The following is an 18,980-nucleotide window of genomic DNA, read 5'->3' as shown; positions in this document are numbered from 1 at the left end:
GAGGATTATTCAATCGTTAGAGGATTTATTGCGTGCTTGTGTATTGGAAAAAGGGGGTGCTTGGGATAGTTATCTGCCTTTGATTAAGTTTACCTACAACAACAGTTATCATTCGAGTATCGGTATGGCTCCATTTGAGGCTTTGTATGGTAGAAGATGTAGGACGCCGTTGTGTTGGTATGAATCCGGTGAAAGTGTTGTGATTGGACCAGAAATTGTACAACAGACTACGGAGAAGATTAAGATGATTCAAGAGAAGATGAAGGTTTCTCAGAGTCGTCAGAAGAGCTACCATGACAAGAGGAGGAAAACACTTGAGTTCCAAGAGGGAGATCATGTGTTTATGAGAGTTACTCCTATGACGGTTATTGGTCGAGCATTGAAGTCAAAAAAGTTGACTCCACGTTTTATTGGACCATTCCAAATTTCTGAAAGAGTGGGGGAAGTGGCATATCATATTGCTTTACCGCCGATGCTTGCAAACTTGCATGATGTATTTCATGTGTCTCAGTTGAGGAAATACATTTCGGATCCATCCCATGTGATCCAAGTAGATGATGTACAGGTGAAATATAACTTAACAGTTGAGACGTTGCCTGTAAGGATTGAAGACCGAAGGCTAAAGCAATTGCGTGGCAAGGAAATAGCTTTGGTCAGAGTAGCTTGGGGAGGACCGGCTGAAGGGAATGTTACCTGGGAGTTAGAGAGTCAGATGAAGGATTAGTATCCTGAACTCTTTACCTAAGGTATGTTTTCGAGGACGAAAACTCTTTTAGTGGGGGAGAGTTGTAACACCCGTATAATTTTAATTTTAATTTAATTGGAATATTGAATTAATAATTAGAATTATTAAGGATTTTGTGGAAATAATGGAAAAATAATGGTTTATGGCATTTGGGCCATGTGAGAGATAGTAAGAGAGGGGGTGTAGTGTAGTAAGGCTCTTTACTAAATTTTTATTATTATTTTCATAAAATAATTGGGATTTGGAAAAGAAAGAAAGAACGTGAAAGGCTTAAGGTTTTGGGAACACGAAGAACATGAAGGAGAACTGTAGAGGGAGAGACCAAGGATCAAGAACTCTTGTCTAAGGTAAGGGGGGCTCTCCACTTAATCTCTATTATCGTATTATGGGTGATGATGTTGATTAGGAGTATTGTTTAGATCAATGGGTTCTCTATTCTGATTTTACTGTTTGTGTTCATCAATTGGATTGAAGATTTTGATTGTTCAATCCCTAATAACTGAGTAGATTTAGGTTATGATGGATAAAATTGATTGTAGAATCATAAACTGTTGCTGTTGGGTGATTTCTATATTGTTTAGAATGTGAATTTCTGGTTTTGAGACCCAAATCGCAGGTTGTGCAGGTGAAATCGCGAGGAAGACGAATGGGTAAGTCGCAGATTTTGAGAATTGCTGCCCATTTGCGTATGGTACGCGTATGGGGGAGGTGGTACGCGTATGGTATGCTCCCCATTGTGCACCAAAATGGGCCTTTCTGCTGGTACGCGTATGCCTTGCTGGTACGCGTATGGATGTGTGTGTGTGGAATATTGGATCTGCTCATACGCGTATGATACGCGTATGGTGCGTGTGTTGTGAATTTTTTGGGCCTGTTGGTACGCGTATGGCCAGCGTGACCTGCAGATTTTGCTGTTTTGTGATTTTGAGAGTTTGACGACGAGTGACCTTTGAACTGATGAATCTGTATGAATTATTGTTATGTGATTTTATTGAATGATGCTAATATATATATATATATATATATATATGTGAACATACTTGTTATTGATGATGAATGATGATGAATGATTATAAGATGATGTTACTCATAGTGTGATGATGATGATGATAGTATGTTGTATATATGTTTGCATGCATTCATAGTCATTGACGAGGGTTGTATCCTAATGATGAGAGAATATAGTGAAGGGAAAGATTCCCAATGTGTGGAATCTGTGCTGGCAGGGCCGTATCTGGATGATGATAGATCGGTCGGTGGGTTTTCCCATTGATGATGTTGGTACCACATGCATAGTGTCAGTTTCATACATATGCATGATTTTTGTAATATGATTAATATATGATATGTGATAACTTGATGTTTGTGAATGTGTGACGATGATGTGTCTGAATATGAAACGATTGGGTGAATGATATCACTATGATAAATTGTTATTTATGATGCAATAACATTGGTTAACTGTGATAAGACTCACCCTTACTTGTTGTCATTTTCAGATTGAGGATAGCGGCGCGACTTGGTGAGGATTAGCTCATAAGTCGGTTTTAGTTATTGTGTCGGTGTCATGCTCTGATAGATGTAACACTAGGAATGCGACGTTTTGAGTTTCGATTATAACTCTATTTATTTGTTTGGTTTGAAGTCTGATACATTAATGATGTAATGTTGACTTGATGATTTAATTCCGCTGTGTAAACATGATTTTGTTTAGTGAGTTATAATCAGATATTTTTAGTGAATGCATGACATACGCCGAACATGTGTTTCTTTTATTTATGAATTGTGGCACCTCTTGGCATGTTACTCTGATTTATATTTGTTTAATTGCCGCGGGGTATTAGAGGGGTGTTACAAAATGTACATGGAGTGAAAGGGTTTGAATCTTAGCTCCAACAATTTTCTGTTTATCGAGATAAAATGGGCTTGACCTTGTATATCACCATGGTTCTTTTAGTCAATCGTGGTGTAAAGTTCAATCATTTCAACACGGTTCTTCTTACCAACTGAGGTGAAAGGTGTTACATATTTATATATAAGCAAAATTATCCCTCGCTCAGTACATAATCATCGTCTCTCTCAAAAGAAATCCCTAACATATATTTCACTCCTCTCTCTCAAAAGAAAATCTAAACATCTATTTCACTCATCTATCTAAAAACAAAACCTTAACTCGTTCCAGTCATATTGAAACCCCAAACTTATGCAGCGATTTCGTCTTCTTCAAATCATAGGAAATGGTTACCAGGTTCGTCTTCACCCTAATTTATGTTTCAAAATATTTTTATCTATTATTTTTTCGCTTTTAATAGCTTGTTTCATAAGGTTTGAACTTTCTGCTTGTTTTTTCTTGTAGGTATGGACTGGTGAATGAAAAAATTAACAAAGATGAAGCTAAAGTGAGCACTGCAAACATGTGTGAGCGTTGCAAACTTATGGAATAACACATGTTTGCTGGTTATGGAATATCACATGTTTGCTACTCTCACTTCACCTTCATCCTCATTTCCTTTCATTTTGAAAGCCATTATGGGATAGGTACGTTTCTGGAACATTTTATTAGTTGATGTTGTGTTTGTTACATATAAAAGTTGTATGTTGTTTAAGGTTTGTTGTTGATGAATGTTGTTGTAAATGTTTGTTTAATATGAGTTTATTATATCTTATGTGATTTGAGTGTTTTTCCAACACCTTATTGAATATATGACTTTTCATATTGCATTAGAAAATTATAATATGATAGATAAAGTTATATTTGAAAACAAGTTACACGTTTAGTTCTAGACAAGAATTCTAAAGCCCGTTATCCGCATTTTTCTCTTTAATCATTAGATTTTGATTTAATGCTTCTAGTTCTTCAACCTCTCCTTCCTTCACATCTAATTTAGTTTGCAAAGTAAATAATATGTTGCAAAATAAACTAGAGACGAAGGAACGGGGGTTGAAGAACTAGGATCATTAAAACAAGTTCTAACAGTTAAAGAGAAAAATACGAATAAGAAGCTGAAGAATTCTTATTTAGCATTGAACATGTAATTTATTCTTCTAATATAACTTAATTCATCATATTGTAATACTCTAGATCAGACTAAAAGGTTAAATGTTTAGTGAGCATTGGCGAAATAAGCATTCTACATAATGTATAATAATCTTAGTGTATATTACAACGCTTATTTAGAACATTTGTTGTTAAATGTTTTTCTTTAAAGCATATCACAACGATTGAAAAAGGAACACCATCATGTGAAACACGAGCTTCTTGTGCATAAGACTCGAGAGCTTCAAGTGCATCCCGGTCTTCATGAGCATGTGAGATGTGCCCCTGGGATGTGGAGCCTTGAAAAAGGCGGCTCCTAGAAGTCAATTGTTCCTCGTCATGAAGCTTAGGGACGGTTCCGCGTCTAGTCCTGCCATGTTCATTTTGGCGGCAAACGGACGCGTGCTGGGTTTCACGGTAGAGTCTTAATCTATCAGGGTTATTTGCAGCCATTTTTCCTGAAATAAACAAGAAAATGACACCAGTCTGCATCCTGTACAAAATAAAAAAATGACATTAATCTACATCTAAGACACTTTTCCAATATGCATCTTCAAAAATCACTCAGGACACAATTCAAATATGCATATCCGAATAAGCTTGTGTTTCTCAATAATAGTAGAAATGCATATCAGTCTTGCCCTAACCTAACAAAAAACCAATTGAGGATGCATGTCTCTGATAGCTACCTATTTTGAATGTGACTACTACCTAATACATTTAACATAACTTATTTTACCTAATACAGTAATCAAAACTAAAAAAAAAAAAAAGAGAAACTTACTCAAAAAATAGTTATGGATGAAAAGTGTTGAATGTAGTTAGTGGAGTGAGTTGGAATTGAAAAGCTTGAAGTAGAGGTAGTGCTGATCCTTGAAAAAAGGACTGGAAGAAATTTGCTCACGAGCTCCAATGGAGATTTGTAAAAATTTGAGAAAATGAAGAAGGAGAATAAGGTATGTTTGCATGTGTTATATAAATTAAACACGTTCGGAGATGCATCTCAGAAAACCCCATTGAATTTAAAAATAAGGGTTAATTCGGAAATACATTTACAGACACACCCTAAAACACATATTGTGATTCATCTTCAAATTAAATTTTGACAAAATGAGGGACGATCACTCAATTGTGCTTATTTTGCAGAAAAGGGTGGGTCCACAGATACATCTCTAAAAACTAGAGACATTTTTTACTTTTTGATAGGGGCAAAAATACTTGCATAGAAATAAACATAACAAATAATTTTACAAACAACTAATCATAATTTTTTTATTAATTAAAAAAAAAATCTTTCTCCTTCATTATCACCACCACCCCATAATTCTAATTAAAAAATAAATTTAAAATTTTGATTCAAAATAACAAGAATGTTTCTAAGAATATGGATATAGGTGGGTTCCTATGTAAGTATTTCTTTTGTCAGGGGTTATGGAGAATCTATAGAGGTGGAAAAAGAAATTCCCAGACTAAAAAGACAGGAAATTATTTTCACTTTATAAACCAGTGTAATATCGAATTGATCTATTTTTCTAGCTCTACCATTTAGTGTAATATCGAATTGATCCATTTTTCTAGCTCTACCCATTAGCATTAGCCTTAGGGTTGTTAAAAAAAATCCAAGAACTGAACCGAACTGTTGAACCTAACTGAAGTTAAAATAACCGAACTATTAAATTTGGTTAGTGAACCAAACCATAATGCACAAACAGTTCTAAAATCGAACTGAAATCTGAAAATGAAAAATACTTAACAAGTTTAAAAATTGAAAAATAGTTTAACGGTTTGGTTCTTTAATAAATGGTTCAATTTGAGAAAATTGTCTTCTAACGGTTCAGTATGGTTCGGAATTTCAAAACGGTATACGATATTTTTAAAATGTATAGAACTTATGTCATTATTTCTGACTTTTGTATGTACTCCGTACTAGCTATTAATATTTTACTTATATGATTCTAAACGCATATTGATAGGATATTACAGCTGGTATCAGAAACCAAAAAAATTGGTTAGGGTCGGTTCTTAGTAAATTGAAACGGTACGGTTCAATTCGAGTAAATTTTTATAATAGTTTGATTTGATTCAGTTCAATTTTTTCACGAACTGTATCACAAACAACCCTAGCCTTGATGATAGACAATCTTGAACATTCGAGTTTGCTTCTACATTTTTGCTTGGTTGAGTATGCCTTGATGATAGACAATCTTGAACATTCGAGTTTGCTTCTATATTTTTGCTTGGTTGAGTTTGGTTGAGTATGCGGAGTAGTCCGACCGCAATATCAAGCCATCAAAGGTATTGGATTCTGATTTGGCTTCAATTTTGAAGGGTTTCAAGTAAGTGGTTCTGTTGATCAAAGTAAACTGAACAAATGTGTGAGGAAGGATTATCTCATATAATGATCTACTTGACTAATCATGATCAGCTATTTTTGTATACCAATGATGAGTTTGGAAAACAATCTGAGTTTTAAAGCTTCGCTCCCATCTTTCTCAATTCGCTGGATTGTAAATTACGATAGAAATATCATTGGCTAATGCACGCTGAAGTAGAAGCTACGTCAAACGTCATGTTCTTCCAAATGGAATGTGTCACTGCAACAAGCTAGCAATTTTCCCTCCACATAATAGAAACTTTTGATATCTACATTATTGTAAATGTCTAAAACTCAGTAGTGGGTCATCAAACTTTATTGTGATGTTAAGATAAAAATCGTAGAGTTGTCAAGGAAGGGAATTATTTCATGTTTTATGAAGCTAGATTTTCACGTGAGAAAAAGATTTCCTGCCCCCATCGTGGTTTCACTTACAAACCTCCTTACAATCTTCATGCTTTCTTGCGACCTTTAGTGGGCTCAGTGTGCTAAGTGGCGTACGTAAATAATACTTTTTTCTAGGGCCACGTTTGTGATCACATGCCATCATCATTATTATGAAAAGCCACAAACTGGATTTAGCTGGCAATATTCTTCCCCACTGGTGTCATTTCTCACTTCAAAGAATGCCACATAACATAAGGGAGCATGTATACAAAGATGACTAACCCTACTATGAGATTATAATTTTAAGACCAATTGTCAAAGTAAAATACATTCTTCACAGATAAAGATTATTTCCTTCATAGAGTTTATAACATAGTAAAAAGCAGCAAAGAAACATATTACCTTTTTTTTCTTTTCTTTTCCCCTTCAACCGACCCCATGATAAGCATATATTATGTAAACATAGTAAAAAAGTAAGTCTTTCTACAACTAAACCGAACAGTGGTAGTAGAGTTTCTGATGTTTCTCGGCCGTCCTAGTTACTTTCCACAATCAGCTACTATGGGATCAACATTAGAAATACAACTTCTCCTCCCACCCATGCAGAGTAGGAAGTGAAACAGTAGTTATAATTAACACACAGAACTGCTACCGTTAAACGGTTAGTGATTACAAACAACATTGCGAAAGTAAATGGGATCAAGGTCATCATATCAGTAGTTACCATCTTCCAAGTGTAGTCATTTCTATCGGTAGTAAGCCTGCTGATAAGTGGGTGCCAAAACATTTCCATAGCCACCATAAGCAGGATAATTCATGGGTGGTGTTGGATAAGACGCTGCAATAGGTGGTGCTGGTTCTGGTGAATAAGCATAGGATGGACTTCTGCTGCCATACATGTGGGGTGGTGAAGGATATGGTGGTAGAGCAGCTGGGTATTGCCCGTGTGAAGGAGATCTAACAAATGTAGGAGCAGCAGGGAAAGATGATACATATGCATTAGTCAAACGCCCAGCTTTGGCAGGTGGCATATGGCCTCCATTGCTGTTGCTTGCTCTTGTTCTTTTATTTGCAGGGACCACAACTTGTTTCCTTTTCTCAGGCTTGATCTTCTCCAACTGTTCAAGTCGCTTCTTCAGACTCTCGGCAGGAAATTCAGCCTCAAGTTTGTATTCTTCTATGCATTTAATCACGGCCTTGAGTGCAGACTGCTCCTTTCTTGCAGCTAGATACTGGGAAATTACATTCAGCATAAAAAACATCAGTTCAATTAGTGTAAACCTGCTTGTAATAAGTCAAGAAAATGTAATAGAAAACTGTGTTACCATTGCAGACTTTTTTTCTCCCGACTAATCAAAAAAGCAGCACAAATAGATGAGATAAACCAGAAACAAAATCAGTATTTACAAACTATAAACACATTGCAATCTAAAGAATAATTACTTTCAACACTAAATTCCTTAATTTCATACACAATATGTGAAACCTTCCGAAGCTGCATATTCTATACAAGTAAACCAAGGAGACAATTTCTGGACTCAATCAAACACACTTTCACAAGATAACAGAATCTGTGATACTATTTATGGCGATGTACCATTTATGGCAATACCATGCATACCTAATATGAAATCGGCATCGAAATGAAAGATATGATACTCATTGACAAGCATAAAAGACATCTCAGTTTAGCCTCCATAACATTCAACATATTTAGAAATACTATAAGAGATATTATTAAGAAAAATCTCGAGATTAACGATATAGATAGAAGCATGGTCCTACATAGAACATTTATGGCAAAAGTTAATCTATTTAGCCGACCCCACTTAGTGAGATAAGACTTGGTTGTTGTTGTGATAGATTATAGTAGTTTTTATAAGTTACTAAATTAAAATGATGAGAAGATTACCGAAGCACGCCCTGCATTATTAGGATCTTCCAAAATAGACGCAGCGACTTTCTTAGCATCTTTCAAGAAAGATTTGAGAAGTGGAACAGGTGGGAACTTGTCCACAAGACCCACTTCAAATGTGAAGTGAACAGCATCAAGCTGTTGTCCCTTGCTGATCAACTCTTCAATCATATCTGAAAAACACAAACACAAATATCAACATTGGAATTCAGTACACAACCACAACAAAGAAACAAAACAAAAACTAACATAGACAAATATAGTAAGTAACATGAAGTTGTTAACAAATCATAACCATAACAAATAATGAGTAAAGATGATGGATTTAGAATTACCAGGCATTTGATTAGAGAGACCAAGGGAAAGTGCAAGCTTAGGCATGTGTTTCCTCCAAGCAGAAGCAATAACAAGCTTGCGATACAATTGCAAATCATCACTGTCAACAATCCCAAACGTAACAAGATGCTGCAAGAACGTGTGAACATCAGGTGTTTTCACATTCTCCACACCACCACGTTCTTCCAAGCTCACCTTCCATTTCTCCGCAACATCCTTCGCAAGCTCCTTCACGGACGGAGTCACCAACATCCTCGATTTCAACACCGGGTCCACCATCACCGGAACCAGCGACTCCAACACCAAAACACAAGCCCAACCGAGATCATTTCCGCCTTTATCACCTCTCTTATCCACCGGAAAAACCTCCGATATAGCTTCCAGCACAAACTTCGCCGGATCTATACACTCCTCCAACGCATCCGGCATCTCAGCTCTCAAACCTTCAAGTTCTTTCTTCTTCCCTATCAAAAACTCCCAAAACCCTAACGCGTCCATGTTCAAACAAAACGACTTCAATTTCATCATCAATCCTTCACCATTATCAACCTCACCATCACCCTCAGCAACGTCCTCTTTAACACGGGAGAGTGCAGCGAGAGCAGCTTCGGTACGCTTATCGATGTCACGAAGCGCGATCTGAAGCGCGTCGTCGAGAGTGGACTCACGATGACGGAGAACATTAAGAGACTCGTTGGTTTGATTATCGAGAGAACAGATTTTGCGATTAAGCGCTTCGGATTTGGTGAGAAGGTCTTGTTCGAGAGAGGAGAAGTGGTCGGAGAGTTCCTTCCAGAGGAGGGTGCAGCTAGTCATGAGGGAGGTTTGGCGTTGGAAGTCGTCGAAGCTGGGTTGAGCCAACTCGGTTAACTCGCCGGGATCGGGGATAGACCCCATGGTAGAAGAAGAAGAAGAAGAAAACCCTAATTCAGTTCAAATCAGAGAGAGATAGAAGAGAAAGAGAGGAACGAAGAAAGAAGAAAGAAAAAGAGTGTGAAAGAGTAAAGGTAATGGCGAAATGAGAGACAACGAAGGTGATGACGTGGATTCTTGATTAGGGGTACACGTGTAATTGTTTCTTAATAAAGTTAGTTGAGGGGCGGTACTAGAATGCGCTGGGAGTGCGTAGGATTGGAAGTGGAGGGAAAATAAGATGATAGTACTAGTAACAGTTAAAAATCGTTATTATGAATATCTAGTGACATGGGATTAAACTATGATTGTTATGATTTATTTTTTTAAAATATAAAGGAAAAACTATAGTGTTTAGATTTTAGTGTGACATTGCAAATAGTAACGTTGGATATTTGGATTTTTAATACAAAACATACTTTATTATATCAATCAATCACTCCACTAAAATGGCTGTGTCTCTTGTGTCATTCTCTCTGATATTAACTTAAACCAGTACTAGTAATAGTATATTCTAATTTCTAACTCTTGTTTAGGTTTTGAATCATACTACTATATATATTCTACTATTCCTTTTAAAACATATTACTATATATGACGACCAAACTGATGCGACTCTTACCAACACTAAGGAGACACAGATTAAATTATTTTAATTTAAAATTTTCATATCCATATTAATCTAAATACAAATTGCAAACTGATAATAAAAAATAAAAAGTGCCAAAACAGAATACTGGTAACTTAAAAGAGAAAAGTGATGCAGTTATTAAATTTTTTAATTATTTATATAATATAGCATAGTAATATTTTTTTTTTTATACGAAGGAGGGCCGAAGTCTAAAGGAAACAACTACACCACAATAATCTTAGAGAAAGACATCCTTCTAAAATCTTTTTCAACAAAAAATGAGGAATACTAGCAAAGACTTTCAACCCTCCATGCACACTAATACCAACTCTAACTAATTCGTTAGCACAATCATTAGCTTATCGAAACGTACGCACTGATTTACAACTCCCAAATTTAATAATCAATTCATGTATCTGATGGGCCAAGTTTAAGCTTCCATGATGTTGCCCCCCAATTCGACAAAGAATATCCACCGCTTGCATGAGGTTTAAAGGCTTATGTTTAAAGGCTTCCACGAGGTTCAAAAGTAAATACTTTTCTCACTGAAGTTTAGTTGGTTCAACCTGTCCTAAAAATAGTAACTGGGTTCTAGGGAAACTCAATATCACCGATCTTTCTCAAAGGCTCTATTTCAGTTCGGCAATCGCTTCGCCAACCAAAACGTCCAGGAGTCCGACCTCAATCAGTGTAGTATCGAGTATCAACCAATCTTCGGTCGGAACCAAAGTCAACTATCTCACTACTTTCTAATGGCCAAAGTTGAGTTCAACTAGGGTTCGAAGGGAAAATTAGTGCTTAATGACACCACGCGGTAGCCAAATGTTTTCCTCGAGTCGGATCCCAAGGAACATTAGAACAAACCAAAGTATCGCACTAACGATGGCTACCATATCAACCATAGCGGTATACGCCGTACAGTCTCCTTGGTCTCTTGCTATATACCTAAGATACACTAGATTCGGGTGTAGAATCTTTCACACAAGAACATACCCAAGCAATACCTTAAAAAAATAAAGCAAACAAAACAAACAATTAAAGACATTTAAAGTGATCTAAACTCTAAGGTAACCCCTCTTTTTATAAGTATCCCAAGCAAAGTCGTTGGTTCTATAATATGGTGGGAGAACTGATATTTTAAATGTGCGGATAGCTAGAGTCGCCACCGACTTTTATTTTATCCAATTGGAAAGGAAAAAAGAACAGTAAAGACCTTTTAAAGATTTTGAGTTCGAGGGTAGGTTATACAAAGGGAATGTGTAAGCACCTTTTTTATCCATGTTATCCATGTGCTCTTAATTTCTTAACTCACTTGTTTGATTTGAATTAGTTTTCATGCCCAATATTTAGTTACAAAGTGATTCCAATCATTCCTTTAGTATTTTCCATCATTTTATTAGATTTAATTTGAATTTTAATGAATAAAATCCAAACTAAATGGAATAAAAATAATAAAAATAAAGGAATAGAAACATGGGCCTTATGCAAGCTTATGATCACGTTCAAGGTCCAAAACATAAGCCCATAAGTCAAAAAATGCAAATTTATTCACATTGACTTTCATGCATCTCTTGAAAATTGACCAACTTCATCAATGCATAACCCTTTCAATTTTTATGGTATGGAAGTGTTCTAGGACTTTTTGGAAAGCACAAGGTTTCCTCTACAAGCCACTTTGGAACCTTTTTTGTATTTGGTGATATTATCTTAGAGATATGGCTCCTGACAAAAAACAGCTTTTTGTGAACTTCTAGAAAGACTTGTAATGTTTTGGCCCATATCTCTCAAATGGTGCATTTCTTGGTCTTGAGCCCAAAATCAAAGTTTGTAGAGAATTGAATTTCCTTGAGAATGAGTTTTGGTTGGAAAATTTATGATGAACCATGTGAAAGTTATGGCTAGTCAAAGTTCAGTTGACTTTTAGTTCAAAAACCCTAATTTAGAAACTTTGAGTTTTGTTGATTTTTGAACTTTCCTTGATGAATCATGATTAACTCTTGACAAATGATGAATATGACTTCAAGATGTTGATGTTGACCAAAAATCAGGAGTTTTGACTATAATTTGACCTTTTAAGCACTTGACTGAGTACACTTGTGAATCAGAGCTTGAAACTTGGTGTGAGGATTCTCTGAAGCATATGAGAAACCATGAAGTCCACTTGAGGTATCAGAACCTGATTTTACTTTGAGAGAATCAAAACCCTAGTTGGAGGCTTGTTGCTTAGAAGACAGGTAGGTATGCCCAATTCTTGCACAGTCTAGAGCGGTTGAAAATCGGGTGAGTCAAAATATCTTGAAATATGATGTGCAAATTTTGGGGTATGACAGTTGCCCCTGTTCAATCTTCTTAAACCTGAGGATGTAGATTGGCCTGTGTGTCTATCGGAATCTGAAGGTAGAAGATGATTAAACACTAGAATACCCAGAAATTTGCCCTTGCTGATGCAGAGTCTTTTTCTAGAGATGGCTTAAAGATGCCATCCAGGTGTTGGCAAAGTATTGTCTGAGATGGGCTTAAATATGCCATCTTGTTTTGATAGTATGAAAAGTCAGAATGAGTCATACGTTAGACTGTATCTGAGCTCGACGTATTGAGAGGTGTTTGTTGGAGATGGGCTTAAAGATGTCATCCATTTTTGGAGATAAGATAGAGATCAGAATGAGTCGTACACTAGACTGTATCTGAGGACATAGACCAAGACGAGTCTGTGTTGGAATGTTCCCAATAAATGTATTGAAGAATGTCATATGAGCATCAGAATGAACCGTATGTTAAGTTGTATCCGAAGAATTGTCATATGGTTTCCAGAAATAGTCGTACGTTAGGCTGTGTCTGAAGGAGTATACTTAGGATGAGTCGTACGTTAGACTGAATCCAGTGTATTGATGAGCGTCATAATGAATCTTTGTATTGATTGTATCTACCTCGTTCTTTGACCGTGTCTACACCGTCTAAGGTGGCAGAATTAGATTTGAAGCTTGGTCGTGTCTGCACCGTCCGAGGTAGCAGAATTAGATCTAAAGGTTGACCGTGTCTGCACCGTCCGAGGTGGCAGAATTAGATCTGAATGTTAATCGTGTCCGCACCATCCAAGGTGGCAGAATTAGATCTGTGAATCCATCATCGTGACTCCATTGTCATGATTCTATTATCGTGACCCCATTTTCGTGTCTCAATTGCCGTGACTCCATCGTCGTGACTCAATTGTCGTGACTCCATCGTCGTGACTCAATTATCATGACTCCATCGTCGTGAATCCATTGTCGTGACTCCATTGTCGTGACTCAATTGTTGTGACTCCATTGTCGTGACTCCATTGTCGTGACTCCATTGTCGTGACTCAATATTCGTGAATCCATTGTCGTGACTCAATTGTCGTGACTCCATTGTCGCGACTCTATTGTCCGTGTATGAATAGGCTTAAAGATGCCATTCAATGAGTTTGGATAAAGTGTCGTCGGGGATGGGCTTGTGGATGCTACCTGACGTAGAAATTTCAGAATATCCGGGGTTCGAGCTTCCGGAGTATATATGGTGCAGAATTTTCAGAAGTCTGGGGTTCAAGCTTCCAAATTGTATATTTGATAGAGATTGACTTATTGATGATATTTTCCTGACCGGTTGGTCGACCTGAAAGAAAAGGTTAGTTTTATGTGATGTCATGATGTATGAATTGCCTGACGATTTTTTGAAATGAATGATTATGTTATGTGTACTCCGTGAGACATATGATGTATGAATGTAAAATGTCATCAATGATGACAGCAGATTGTATCAGCGTCTGGCGGGGAAAATAAATCCCTGACTGTTGTGGAGAATACAGAGTACAAGTCTTCCATTTTAGTAGGAACTCCCGCTTCATGCTCGAGGATATTCAAATGGGGATCTTTGATTTCCGCTTGGGGATGGAAGTAATTTGAAGGATTAATCTTGATGTACCCTGACTGGAGATAAAGGGATGGGTAGAATCTCTGATGTTCAATCTGACCAAGCTCAACTGTGAGTGCCAACCTCTATAGAGATGTTGGATTTGAATAAACCCTGTTGGAGAAGAGATTATTCGAAGATAGCTTATTGAGGATCACTCTATGGGGATATGATCTTGTGAGACTGGCTCTGTGGGAAGACATGGATGCCTTGAACGTTGCCCCCAGTAGTTATAGTAACTGCCACTCCTGGACTTGTATTGATTGGGCTACATCAATGAGTATTGGTCAAAGTGTCAAACAGGTCTTGCATAGCTTTGCCCCAGCTAGTAGAGATTTTGGAGAGATTCGCCTTGTGGGGACCTTCTGGAATATACACAATGAGTGACATGCCCCTAGTGCCCATAGACTTAGGAAAATGCCCCTTGTTGATTGGGAAGTAGTTTCAGACCCACTTGGATGCATGCCCCTGATTGTTTGGCGTTCCTGAGAGATTCTTCGAATTTCGAACTGATTGCCCCAAATTGATTGGACAACAACATGTCATGCCCCTTTGTATACATTGGTTTTTTAACCAACTGAGTCAGGTGTAAGAGATATTGCTTCTGAAATGGTTTTGTCTGTCGGGATAACTTTTAGTCATTAGTCGTACCCTGTGCAGATTCTTCCTAATGCTAACATTTGAAATTATGTAGCAGAAGATGTTTAATAATGAATTCATGAGATGCAATGCATGTGTCTGTCTTGAATTTTTTTTAAAAACACTAAAATAGAAGATGTAAAGCATTATCTAGGGTGCACAGTGGAGCATGTGGAGCGCATCAAGTAAGACAAAACTCAGCGTATAAACTTCAAAAAGAAAGACCATTAGAGAAATTGTTCTAAACACTCCTTTATGAGAAATATATTATCTAAGATCTCTAGAACACAAGGGTTGTTGCTCATTAGATTGTGTTATCATTTTCTCTTAAAGTTTTCGTTCAGTCTGCTTAGTTAGAATGACTATTTTGTAAACAAATTCATTTATAAATCTGTTGAGATTTGTATTCCTCAAGTTACTAGGTTGTTAGACTGAATACTTGAGAGAGATAAGGTGTTTTATAGACTCTTAGAGGTTGTTTGTACTCTTTCAAGATTAGTGGATTAAGTCTTTTTCTAAGGCGAAATCACCTTGGAGAATGGACAAGATAAACCTTTTCTAAGGTGAACTTGTATAATCGAACGTGTTCTTATCATTCTCCTTCTTATCTATTTCATTGATTGTGGTGAATAGTTTTTCTAGAAGTAAAAGTTTTTAGAAAACCCGATTCAAACCCCCTTTCTTGTGTTTTTATCTACCTTCAATTGGTTTGAGAGCTCTGGATCTGTTATTGATTTTCTAATCAAACACTTAATAGTGTAGAGAGGTCTAATGTGAGAAAAACTTTTAAATGGAAGCCAATGCTAACACTCATGCAAGAGATAGTTACAATGTTAAACCTCTTGTCTTTAATTGAGAGATATTTGATTATTGAAAAGATAAACTAGAAAGTTTATTTCTAGGATATGGTATTGATCTCTAGGAGATTGTCACAAACGGTTATGAAGCACCTGCTACTGCTACTTGTATTCCCATTCTCAAAAACAGGATGAATGATGAACAAAAACGTGAGTTCAAGAATCATCACAAAGCTATAACCACCATTATCAATGCTATATCTTATAATGAGTATGAGAAAATTACAAATAGAGATACAACAAAGGATATTCTTGATTCCTTAAGAATGACACATGAAGGCAATGCTCAAGTCAAAGAAACTAAGGCCTTGGCCTTAATTGAGAAAACGAAGCTTTCAAGATGGAAGAAGAAGAAGAAGAAACTATTGACACTATGTTCTCAAGGTTTCAAACCTTGGAAGCAAGACTCAAGGTTCTCGACAAAGGTTATACTACTGCTGATCATGCTAAGAAGATCATCAAAAGTCTACCCAAGAAATAGAGACCAATGGTAATTGCGTTAAAGCTTTCTAAGGATATGAACAACATAACTCTTGAGGAGCTGGTTAACTCTCTTAGAAGTCATGAAATAGAGCTTGAAGAAGATGAGCCTCAGAAAAGAGGAAAATTAGTTGCTCTAGAGTCCATATCAGAAAGGACTAAGTTAGAAAATAACAAAGTCTTCCAAGCTGAAGAAGTGGAAGAATTTGACGATGAAGTTTATGATGATGAAGATGAATTGTCACTTTTGTCCAGAAGAGTCAAGCCACTCTAGAAGAAAATACAAAACAACTTCCGAGGATCCAAAAATAGAGGAGATCGTCCAAAAACATATGGCAAAGGAATATCAAGTAAAGAAGTTATGCACTTCGAATGCAAGGAGCCAGGACACTACAGAAATGAATGTCCAAAGCTCAAGAAAGAAAGTACCATAAAAGAAAACTTCAAAAAAGGAAGTTTTAGTGGAAAGAAGAAAGGTCTCATGGCAACATGGGATGAATCTTACTCTGAATCATCAGGATCTGATTCTGATGAGGAGCATGAAAATGTAGCATTCATGGCTACTACTTCAAAAGGATACATAAGAGAAATTCAATCTGACTTAGAATAGGTATTCTCTAAAGTTTCTCCTGTTGAATTAGAATTAAGTTTATTTGAATCTCTGAGAAGATATCAGAAGCTTCAACGAAAATTCAAGAACCTTCAAAAAGTTCATGAATATGAAATTGAAGAGTATGGTAAGCTAGAGAAAGAAGTTTTTAACCAAAAAGGAAATGTTTTCATCTTGGAAAAAGAAAATGCTTTTCTAAACGAAATAATGTTCAAAATATGAAGAAATTCTTTCTAAAGCTCCTCCATCTTCTAAAGCTCATCCACCTTTTGATTAATAGACTTTCTACATTGAATAGGGCCCCTATACAAGGATCCCATCATGGTTTCCATGCAACCTCATTTCACATCGTTTAATCAAAATTGACTTTTCCCATTCAATTAATTTGGCGCCTGTGATGAATTTAGCCTTTTTGACTCCTTGACCTTTGACTTTTTGTTGACCATCGCCATTGGGCTTTTTCCCGTTAGGGGTCACTTTCTTTCCACACCCCTATATTTTATGTTCCCTTCTTGTTTTATTTACTTTATTTGCTTTTTTGTTTTTTTTTTGTTTATATGGTTAGTGGGCCTCAAGCCCAATGTTGCTTGTTTTATCCTCTTTATTCCCCATGTTGCAAATGAACCCCTCCCTCTATTTTTTGTTTTAGTTTTTTTATTATTTGCTTGTTTATTATTTGGTAATGAACTTAGTTAATTAAATAAAAGGACAATTAAAATCAACTTTTCTTAAGATAATAAATTCAAACTTGATCAACATCAAAGACATTTTAAAAACCAAAACCTTGCAATTAAATCAAGAGAAATGCTAGCAACACTCTCTTTTCAAATCAATCCTTAACATGTATTCTCATTCGTCAATAAAATAAATCATCGCAACATCAAATCAAAAACTTTTTCCATTCAATCTCAAACAAATGCGAATCAAACACTAGATCAACATCAAGTCTATTTTAAAACTAAATCAAAAACACGACAAGCCCTTTTCTCAAATAAATCAGATGAAAAAGAATAGATTATGTGTAGGCCTCTTGTTTATCCGAGTAATTGGATACTAGTTGTAGAGCTTACTGTTTGAGTACTCGTCTTCCAAAGAAAAACACAATAATTAACTGAGTTTTGTCCATTCCTTTGTGGATGAAAAAGGTTCAATTGGGCGTAGGCCTCTTTACTCCCTGAGTATTTGGGTACTAATTGCGGAGCTTGTTATTTGAATGCTTGTCTTCTGTTAAGGAGTCGCGACTCTATTCGTTTCACATGTTTCACAATAAAATTGGGTGAGAAAATGATTAATTGGGCGTATGCCTCTTTCTTTCTCGAATATTAAGATACTAGCTGTAAAGCTTATTGTTCGAATATTCATCATCCACATAAAAACAATCCAACCAATCAAACTATCTTTTGCGCCTCCCGCGACCATGAAATATTCACAAAGAACATATTTATCAATTCTATCGCAATACAAATAAACGCTTAACCCTCTCATGCACGAGCTACTAAGAATTACGTAGTCTTGAGTTCCTCGCTGCACCAGAGGATACATAGGAGTGAGATCCACGTCATGTCAGACACAATAATAAAAACCCAAAATGTCCTTTTCTTTCCGTTTGTAAACAAAACATAATAATAAGAAGAAAACACATAACATCACACTCACACTCATTTGCAAAACTAACTAAATGGTTCATGTTGAGTACAACGGATGTGAGACATGCGAATACTTTCCCCTCGGATAACCGACTCCTAAACTCGATTTTGTTGCAACGACCATTTTTACTCGTTATTTGAGGGTTTTATCGACACTTCCCTTTCCTTTTTGGAATAAATAAACTTCGGTGGCGATTCTATTGGATTTTGAGCATTCCTTATACTCGGATATTTTTATCGAGTTGCGACATATGGCACATGTCATACCCCAAAATTTGCCCTCATACATTTGCAAACGTCATTTTATTTTGAATAAGTGACGTAGTACAATTGGTAAGAATTTGGGGTTAAAAGGTACATGAGCGAGAGGTCCCGGGCTCGAATCTCACTTCTAACATTTTTCCCTTTTTATTTGTTTTCTAACTTTAAATCTAACTTTATTTCCATTATTCAAAAATCATAAAAATTGCATTTTTTTTAT

At 36.3% G+C, this 18,980-nt stretch overlaps 1 protein-coding gene across 2 annotated transcripts; it reads right to left on the bottom strand.

Moving 5' to 3' along the window:
- Nucleotides 1-6,995: 6,995 nt before the first annotated feature.
- On the bottom strand, nt 6,996-9,800 carry LOC131636881 (FRIGIDA-like protein 4a). Of its 2 annotated transcripts, XM_058907471.1 has the most exons (4): nt 8,794-9,800; nt 8,456-8,631; nt 7,869-7,892; nt 6,996-7,775 (listed from the first exon to the last, which is right to left on the bottom strand). In XM_058907471.1, exons 1-4 carry the CDS (start codon nt 9,689-9,691, stop codon nt 7,290-7,292), a joined length of 1,584 nt encoding a protein of 527 aa, XP_058763454.1. In that variant the 5' UTR covers nt 9,692-9,800; the 3' UTR covers nt 6,996-7,289. The 2 variants fall into 2 exon arrangements, with proteins under 2 accessions (XP_058763454.1, XP_058763455.1); XM_058907472.1 differs by lacking the exon at nt 7,869-7,892 and having other exon boundaries at nt 8,794-9,797.
- Nucleotides 9,801-18,980: the final 9,180 nt, after the last annotated feature.

Source organism: Vicia villosa, unplaced genomic scaffold, assembly GCF_029867415.1.
Source record: "Vicia villosa cultivar HV-30 ecotype Madison, WI unplaced genomic scaffold, Vvil1.0 ctg.001848F_1_1, whole genome shotgun sequence".
Classification (NCBI taxonomy): Eukaryota; Viridiplantae; Streptophyta; class Magnoliopsida; order Fabales; family Fabaceae; genus Vicia; species Vicia villosa.
Note: the sequence above shows the minus strand (reverse complement) of the source record. Positions and strands in the feature narration are given on the sequence as shown.

What these genes read in the sequence shown, in the direction of transcription:
- LOC131636881 (XM_058907471.1), bottom strand. Translation starts at nt 9,691, where the DNA reads ATGGGGTCTATCCCCGATCCCGGCGAGTTAACCGAGTTGGCTCAACCC. An exon ending in TCTCTCTAATCAAATGCCTG is followed by an intron (nt 8,632 to 8,793) that starts GTAATTCTAAAT and finishes TGTGTTTTTCAG; the next exon opens with ATATGATTGAAGAGTTGATC. An exon ending in ATAATGCAGGGCGTGCTTCG is followed by an intron (nt 7,893 to 8,455) that starts GTAATCTTCTCA and finishes TTTTTTGATTAG; the next exon opens with TCGGGAGAAAAAAAGTCTGC.